The 9,571-nt window shown below is 37.9% G+C and overlaps 1 protein-coding gene across 1 annotated transcript; it reads left to right on the top strand.

Moving 5' to 3' along the window:
- The first annotated feature begins 6,331 nt into the window (after positions 1-6,331).
- On the top strand, positions 6,332-8,597 carry LOC122655330. Its single transcript, XM_043849535.1, has 4 exons — positions 6,332-6,894; positions 7,039-7,187; positions 7,278-7,600; positions 8,112-8,597. The coding sequence occupies exons 1-4, from the start codon at positions 6,332-6,334 to the stop codon at positions 8,595-8,597; spliced, it is 1,521 nt and encodes a 506-aa protein (XP_043705470.1).
- Positions 8,598-9,571: the final 974 nt, after the last annotated feature.

The following is a 9,571-nucleotide window of genomic DNA, read 5'->3' as shown; positions in this document are numbered from 1 at the left end:
ATTAGCTATCTCATTTATAAGGATTAAAAAAAAAAATCTCATTTTGAAGGCTTTCTTCTTCTTCTTCTTTTTTTTTTTGGGGGGGGGGGGGACGGGGTGGGGTTGGTAAATGTCATAACCTTTCTAACAAGCCAACAGTTTCTATTCCATATATCCTTCTGCACTCTAGGACCCTTCTATAATCACTTTAAAACCCCTAACAAGTTTAAAATATATAAAACCATATTTGGCTCTACATGGAAATAAAATATCACTTAGAAAAGGCTTGAGTAATCATCTCTACCAAGTTCATATCCCTCGTTGTCTCACACTGCAATAGCGAATCCATATCCAATGGCATTTGCATCTCAAAATTTTTATCACCAACGACAGATGTGCCCGACATCTCATCAAATGTAGACAAAAGACTGTAAATCTCTGGAAAAATCATCGTATTGACAGAATATAAATGTGGGATGTATCTAAAATCATAATGGGCATTAAGCCATCATTTGCAAAAATTCAACACACTCTGCAAGCAGAGTTGAAGGTCCGATCATAGTATTAGGAAGGAAACTGCATATTTGCGTCAGTGCATGCATTCCTTTCATTATCTGTGATGTTTGAAGTTTCAACCAAGCTGTTGATGTAATTTTGCAGGAGAGAACTTGAACTTTGATGTTTTGAGCTTTGGAATCTTCATCTTAATAATTGGCTTCTTTAATTTTATTGCATTCTAGTGGTTCTTTATGGAAATTCAGTCCTTCCTTAGTCAATTTAGCTAGTACATTTACAATGTATAAGTATGTATGTTACAATGTAAAAACATGTTTCTATCAATTGATGAGATGAAAATATTGTGTTCTGTATTCAATTAATTCCATATACAAAAAATACTAAGTAAAGACGATCAAGAAGAGTGAAAAGAAGAACCACGATGTTCGGTCTCAATGATTAAGTCATCTTTCTGTTTACTACTTTCCTGTTATTCCTTTCAACTTTTGAGCAATTTGAGACCAACTTTTTAACCTTTGCTCTCCCACCAAGTGCTTTAAAAGTCTACACATAAACAACTTTGTGATCAATGTTGTCTATACAAGATGATTTATCATTCATGATAAGAAGAAAAAAAAATTACCTGTCTTCTTCAGCTGTTCATTTCTCTTTTATCGGACTAGTCTGCTGTTGGGCATTTTTTGCATTAATGCATGGCATCTACTCAAGCAAAAATTCAAAGTTAGGTGATCCTAGTTCTCAAAAATTCAAAGAGAGATTCCTATCTTCGGCAAACACAATCTCGGGTGTGATTCTTGGGGACACGATTCTTGGGCGAAAATTCATGAAGGCCCACGTTTGAAATTTATCCATAGCTCCAGCTTCTATAAGGGACATCGATTCAGAGATATTGAAATTTGAAGAAGATTCATTCGCTAAAGTTTCAAACTTGTTGAAATACAAATGATCGACCCTAATTTCGAATTTAGCAATAAGCCATACACATGAAACTGATCATTTTGGTGGAAATCTTAGAGATATCCTTCAGAACTGATCATTCTCTCTCACATTGAGTTTGATAGCAAATATAGAGACGATCTCAGTTTTTGGCCAATAATTTTGTTTGAAAATTACGTGAGAGCGGGAATCGGGGATGGGTTTCCTTTAAATGCTTGCTCATCTGAACCATATCTCCAAGCTTTCCACCAAAATGATAAGTTCTGAAGGATATCTCCAAGATTTCCACCAAAATGATCAGTTTCATGTGTATGGCTTATTGCCATTCGAAATTGGGGTCGATCATTTGTATTTCAATAAGTTTGAAACTTTAGTGAATTGATCTTCTTCAAATTTCAATATCTCTGGTTGGATGCCCCTTATAGAAGGTGGAGCTATCGATAAATTTCACACTTGGGTCTTCTTAAATTTTCCCCCTATAATCACATCTCATAGAATCGCACCCAAGATCGTGCTTGCCCAAGATAGGTTGCCTAACATGGAATTTTTGCCTGAACACCATGCAGTACTGCAGAAATAGCCCAAAAGAAGACTAGTCTGATAAAAGAGAAATGCACAGCTAAAGATGCCAAGTGAATTTTTTTTTTTTTATTTCTTATCATGAATGATGAATCATCTTGTACCTTCTCTTGGATTCTCAAAACTTCTATCGCTCCATCCCCGTAGGGGCAGGGAACCCGTCGTTGTCTCAGCTGTGCTACTGGAGGCTCAAGGGAAGTCGGAATAGGAGAGCACTAATCTTGGGGTGAGCTTACTACTTAGATGCTTTCAGCAGTTATCCGCTCCGTACTTTGGCACCCAGCGTTTATCTTGGGCACGATAACTGGTAAACCAGAGGTGCATCCTTCCCGGTTATTTTCCTTTTGATCCAGGAGCAATCCCAAAGTGTTTCAAAGAAGGGAAGGGTTACCTTGACGTAGGTCTGCCTCCGACCGAAAATGCCCAACTTATCAATTTGTCCGGTAAATTACTTGGGGCTCACGTAGCCCATGCCAGATTAATCGCATTCTGGGCCGAAGAAATGAACCTATTTGAAGTGGCTCATTTCGTACCAGAGAAGCCCATGTATGAACAAGGATTAATTTTACTTCCCCATCTAGCTATGTCCGGACTTCAAATTCATTTTAACTATGTTAATAGTCCCACATTATTGGTATTGGTTGCTTTTTTTTTTCATTTTCAGAAGTAATTCGTGAGACGTCTTGCTTTTACTGCTATATCGGGAGTTACCCCACATATTGCTTGACGTAAAATAGATAGTGGATTTGTTTCTGTGTTTTATTGAATCTTTTTTGCAGGTCGAAACTTACCCGACAAGGAATTTTGCTACCTTAGGACCATTATAGTTATGGCCGCCGTTCACCAGGGCTCCGGAGCAGAATGAGGATAATATGTTGGCAAGAATGTTAGACCATAAAGAAGCTATCAAATCCCATTTACGTTGGGCCAGCCTCTTTCTCAGGTTCCATACCTTGGGACTTTATGTTCATAACGACATCATGCTCGCTTTTGGTACTCCGAAGAAACATGTCTTGATCGAACCCATATTTTCCCAATGGATAGAATCTGCTCATGGTAAGAGTTCATATAGGTTCGATGTACTTTTATCTTCAACCAATGGCCTAGCCTTCAATGCGGGTCGAAGCATATAGTTGCTGGGCTCGTTAAATGCTATTAATGAGAATAGTAAATTTTATTTTCATCCAAAAATGAACTTGATTTCTTTCTTTACTTCTTTCTTCTTTAAAAACAAACATTTAACTGCTTCTGGATCCTGGGGATTTGACGGATGTTGTTATGCATTCCAGGTTACTTGCCCAATCCTCCTAAGGGGTTGTTTGGGGTGTGACAACTAGCGCCGGTCTACGTATTGCCGAGATGAGTGACCTTATTCCAAGGTATCGGGGATGGACCACCTTTTCCCTGTTTGATACCAGTCTTTAGACAGTTCTTCCTGCCTGCAAAGTTTCTGACCCTGACTTGGGGCTCCCTCTTCCTTTTGATGGAGTACGTCATTTTTTTGCTTTTTTGCTTCCATCGGATTCCTCACTTTTGATGCTGACTCTGTTATTTTGCCATAACAGATTAACGCTAAGCGATACATTGACATGCGTCGAATGCAGGCGAGCATGGATGCAATACTTTTCGAGTGGACATGTTATGTTATACAACTGGTGAGTGTTTTCTTTCTCTTTCTTTTTTTCTTTTACCTTTCGTTTTTTGATTTGAGATCTTACCTTTTTTAAATGAACTCAATCTAGAGTGGCCAGCTTGGTGATATGAGGGATTCTTTTGCCTTTCTTTTTTTGCTTTGAGATCTTACCTTTTTTAAATGAACTCAATCTAGAGTGGCCAGCTTGGTGATATAAGGGATTCTTGGGATCATTATAAGAATTGCACCTGTAACTATGCTAAGGATAACAGACATCTTAGGAGACAGTTGGCGTCTGCAAGACTCACCCCTACCTCGTTCGTGCCGCATGATGGTGAGAGCAGTGATGATGATGAGGAGGTGCTGGATGCCGAGACTTTGTCCTCCAGTGATAAGAATTAGTCTCTTCTCCCTCCTTCCTTATTACATACATTTTATTTATATTTTATGATGGGATGTTGGATGATAGTTGGATGATTTTTCTTTATTTTATTATGCTTATGGAATGAGAACAACATGTTAATTTATTTGAGACACTTTCTTTCTCCTTTGCAATGCACAATTTTTGGATATTTTCATTTAATCCTTGATCATTACATGCATGGAAATGGTAGAGGGGTAAGGGAAACCAAAAAGTGGGGAATCACACGTAGACCAATAATGTCACCCCGTAATTACCATAGTTATCAAGGCGTCGCCAAGGCTAATAGGACGCCATTTCGTATGTCGAAAAATGGAGCGCCATGGTCTGCAAGCGATGCCTTGGTGGCTTTAGGATGCCTATGCTTCTGGGCGGTCGCCGTATGTATTTTTTTTAAAAAAAGATATTTATTTTTTAATTTTTTAATGTAATTTAGGATATTCTAATTGATATAATCTGATTGGTGTGATGCTTTTGGTTTCATGCTCTAAGAAGCATAGAATCATATGTTACAAAAACACCTAAATCGATTCAACATTTCAACACTAATCAACTTAACCCCAAACCCATTTGACCAATTGACCCCAAAAGTTGAAAAACATGAAAAAGAAGAAGAGTTGAGGACTGCGAAAGAAAAATAGAGAAGCAGTGGCGACTTTGAGTCTTCATCTCTTCGACTTCGACTCTCTTTGACTTCGACTCCATCGAACACTCAAACCTCACTCCTCAGTGCCTGACTGCCCATCGTCTATCGGCGTCCGACGACTCGGCAAGGATCTCCAGCGGTAAATATTGTTCTTTTTTTTTTTCTTTTTTCCTTCTAAAACCTAAACCCTTTCTAAGTTCTAACCCCTGCGGCCCTACTGTTCTTCTTCTTCTTGTCTTCTCTAGCCTCAACCTCCACCGGTGACATATCCATCTTCCACCGGCGTCCGGCAACAACTCCATTAATGGTAAGTCCGTGAGTCATTCAACTTTTCTTCTTCTTCTCTTCTATTTTTTGTTTTTTTTTTTTTTCCTTATGCTGCATTGCTACTGCTGTTCCATCACTTGATTCACTTCCATGTCCCTCTTCTCCAGCTTCCATCCCCAGTCCGGCAGCCCCCAATGGCGACAACTTCAATCTCCACCCCCACCGGCGAGTCGACATCTCCAATTCCACGCCTCCACGGTAAGAGGTGCCATTTTTTTTTCTTTTCTTCTTCTAAAATCTAAAGTCTAAAGACTCTAAACTCTGTTCTTCTAAGTTCTAACCTTCTCTGTGACTGTGTTTCTTCCTTTTGGCAACAGCAGCCTCATACATCGTCCGGCACTATTGTCTTCCATTCCAGTAGCATTTCCAGCCAATAAATGTCTTTTTTTCTTTTTTTTTTCCAGTCTCAGTGTTTCACTTATTCTCTTCGTCATTAGTCTAATTATAAATCTGTAATCAGTATTTTTCCTTCCAAGTTCCAAATTTCATTTTTTCCTGATTTTCTTTTCATTTTTTATGCTTCACTGCTTACTTGCTTAGAGTTTCAAATTTCAGCAATGTATTACTGTGTTACTAAATTCCTGCTTCCTATATGCCTTCAGTTGGAGTAGCAAACACTTTAATATTTTATTCTATTGTGAATCTGTGATAGTTTGATTAGTGATTACACTTTCTATAACATAGTTGTTTTTTTCATTACTTTTTAAGTTTTTATACACTTTAATTCTCTATATTTTTAATTTTTTTCTATTTTTTGTCATTGTAGACAACTAGACATCAGACAAAGGGAGTAGTGGAGTACAATGGCCAATGTTGATGGTAGTAGTGGGACTAAAAATATAAGTACAGCAGGGTCAGGGATTGATCCAAGCAAGGATCCGAAAAGAAAGGCCAAGTCTAATGATCCGGGGTGGAAGTATGGATACTGGCCTAATTTAGAAGACAAAAATTGTGTCAAGTGTATCCTCTATGGGGTGGATACCAAGGGAGGAATAAAAAGATTGAAGCAACACCTGATTGGTGGCTATGGAGATGTAACCAAGTGCTCAAAGACAACTGCCGAAATTGCTAAAAAGATGAGAGAAGCGATCTTGAAAAACAAGAAGAGGAGGATGGAAAATTTGGATGATTTGGATGTTGGCGGTGGAGATTTTCATGTTGAAGGATCCGAAGAAAGGCATATAGAGTCCGATTTGGGGGGTGGGGACTCAAGCCTTATTCCAAGCTCTGGAACAGCTTCAAAAAAAAATAAGTTGTCATTCAAATGACAGTCAAACAACAAGTAAGGGGTCCCATGGATGCTCATGTAAAGAGGCGGACTCCTAAAGAGGTTGTTGCAGAGAGGCACGGTAAAGGTCCCCAACAGACTACAATGGAGAACCGTATGAGATCAGAGGAGGAAAGAGATAAACTCCGTTCTTACTTTGCAAGGTGGGCTTTTGAAAGTGGCATTCCATTCAATGCATTGAAGCTAAGGAGCTTCGAGGAGTTGGTTGAGGCAATTGGACAATATGGGCCAGGTTTCAAGCCCCCTTCATTTCATGATTATAGGGTTCCTCTATTGAAGTCTGAGAAGGAGAAAGTTGATGAAATAAAAAAGAAACATAAAATCTCTTGGAGGAAAGGGTGCACTCTCATGTCTGATGGGTGGACCGACAGGAAAGGAAGCCACTTAATTAATTTTCTTGTCAATTGTACGGAAGGGACTTTTTTTTTAGGGTCTATGGATGCGTCAAGTCAAATACAAGATGCAAAAATGTTATTTGAGCTCCTTGATAGTAGGATTGAGGAGATTGGAAAGGAGAATGTGGTTCAAGTGGTCACTGATAATGCTTCCAATTATGTTGCTGCTAGAAGGTTACTAATGGAGAAAAGAAAGAAGTTGTATTGGACTCCATGTGCAGCTCATTGCCTAGACCTTATGATGGAGGAGATAAGCAATATAAAAATATACAAGTCTGTGATACTGAAGGGAAGAAAAATTACTACCTTCATCTATAGGCATGCTCGCCTTCTTGAAGCTATGAGGGTACAAACAAAAGGAGCAGACTTGGTAAGGGCTGGAGTAACCAGATTTGCATCTTCATTTTTAACACTTCAAAGCTTATTGAAGCATAAGGCTGCTTTGAGGAGATTATTTCTTTCTGACCGTTGGGAGCAATCTAAGTTGTCACATACAGAGGCAAGAAAGTAAATTGTTGAAATGGTTATTTCCACACCTTTTTGGAATGGTGTGTAAGATTGCTTGAGAGCATCATTGCCTCTTCTTCAAGTATTGAGGATAGTAGATGGAGATGAGAGGCCTGCATTGCCTGAAGTATATGTTGCAATGGAAGAGGCAAAAAAGCACATAATATCAAATTTTAAGGGCATAGAAAGGAAATGGAAGAAGATTGTAAAGATTATTGATAGGCGTTGGACAAGTCAGATGGAGCGACCAATATATTTGGCTGCATTTGTCCTTAATCCAAGCAAGTACTTTAAAGCAATTGAGATGGAATCAGATGAATCTTTAGCCAACTCCTTGATGCATAAAGCAAATGATGTCTTTAATGATGTTCTTGTAAGGATGGTGCCTGATACAACCTTGTAAGACAAGATCAGTGAACAATCTGCTACTTATACTGGAACTAGAGGATCTTTTGCAAAGGATATGGCAATTAGATAAAGGGACAAGTTGAGTCCTCGTAAGTATTTTTTCTTTTACTTTATATTGTTTAGTTGTTTTACTTGTTTATATATTGTATTGTATGTTGATTTTAATTTAAGCTATATTTTTTCTTATATATATTTTATATATTTATAGTCGTTTGGTGGGAAAAACATGAAAGCTCTACACCTGAGCTTACAAAGCTTGCAAGGCGCTTACTTGATCTTTGTTGTTCATCTTCTGGTTGTGAGCGCAATTGGAGCATATTTTAGTTTGTAAGTACTTCAGTATTTCAGTACTAAGTTAATATTATTTTTATTTTTTGTTTTTTGTGTGATTTTAATGTTTTATGAAAGAATGACTTAAAGAATAAAAAGTAATATTTTCATATTTTTTATTTGTTTTTCAGATTCACACCAAGAAGAGGAATAGGTTAGAGCATCAACGTTTAAATGATCTTGTCTACATCCAATATAATCGTCGTCTTCAAGTAAGGTTCCAAGAAAGAAAGGAACAAAGCAGAAATTATGATCCACTGGAGCTTGATGAGCTAGATTGGAGTAGTGAGTGGATGACTGGGGCTTCAGATGATGAATTAGTTCATCCTGGGGATGATCTCACTTGGAGAACTGTATCAGCAGTAACTGGGGTATCTTCATCGTTTTATGGCGCCAATAGAGCGAGGAGGTCTGGACCATCAACCGCTCCAATTCCACCCCTTCCCTCTTCTTATTCACGGCGTGCTAGGGGGAGGGTTGAGTCTTCAGATGAAGAACTGGAGTTCGGGTTGGAGTTGGATGAACAAGATATGCGTGATGATGAAGATGTTGAGGATGATTTTGGTATAGAAAGTAATGATGCGGACAAACAACAGGAGCAAGAAGATTTAAATATGCTTAATTGGGATTGAAATTTGAAGTTGTGAAGTACTTACTGAACAATTTGTTTTGGATTTTGGATGGTTTATTTTTTAGACTTTTCTTCACTCTAAGTATTTGAATGTTTAAGCTTTAATGATTACTTAATTTTGGCATTTTACTATTTTAGGTTATGTTATGTTTTCTTTTATTGAGTATTGATTGACAGGGTCACATAAGTAGAAATATAGTGGATGACCTTAGGGCCTGCTGCCTAGGCACTCAATTTGGCATCACAGAGGTAAGTGTACTAATTTACCAACCCTTTATTCTTTATATTTAATAATTTATAATGTTGTTTGATTCTTTGATATTTATATTTCATTATTTTCATATGCTATATTGCATTATTGCGATAATAATATGATGAACTTAGTTTGTTAATTTATTTTTTGATGAATATCTTGCATTGGTTTGACTCTTTAGTATTTATTTGGCAAAGAAGTAGAATTATATAATTTTTAATATGTTATTTGTGCCAAATAAAATGGTTATATAATAAAATAGAACACTAGAACACTTTATTCGCCAAGGCGCCGCCTTGCAGTCGCCCTATCACCAAGGCGCTTAGGAAGGCCCTCAAACGCCGTGGTCGCCTTGCCGCCTTGATAACTATGGTAATTACATAGTTCAACCATAGTTTATCTAGCAAAGAGGCAAGTAGAAAGTAGTATGAGTCAAACCCATTAACCTCACAGCATTGTATCTGGAGTTTTGAGAGCTGGGGTTTTCATGTCCCACCAATGGCAAATCCATTGAATATGTTTGTTTGTTCTTGCTTCCAAATACTTCTTCTCATCCTTGATTGCGTGGAATTCCTCCATTTCTCTTTGGATTTGGAAATACTTTGGTTGAAATTTGGCATCAGGTATGGGTTTAACCAACCGTAATCTCTCCATCAACCATATCTGCAAGATGGTGGGTGATTCTGTGCAATAATCTATTCCATATCTCCGGGAAGCACTCA

The sequence above is a fragment of the Telopea speciosissima genome, chromosome 3 (genome assembly GCF_018873765.1).
Source record: "Telopea speciosissima isolate NSW1024214 ecotype Mountain lineage chromosome 3, Tspe_v1, whole genome shotgun sequence".
NCBI classification, from domain to species: domain Eukaryota; kingdom Viridiplantae; phylum Streptophyta; class Magnoliopsida; order Proteales; family Proteaceae; genus Telopea; species Telopea speciosissima.
This window is presented reverse-complemented; position numbering and strand designations above follow the sequence as displayed.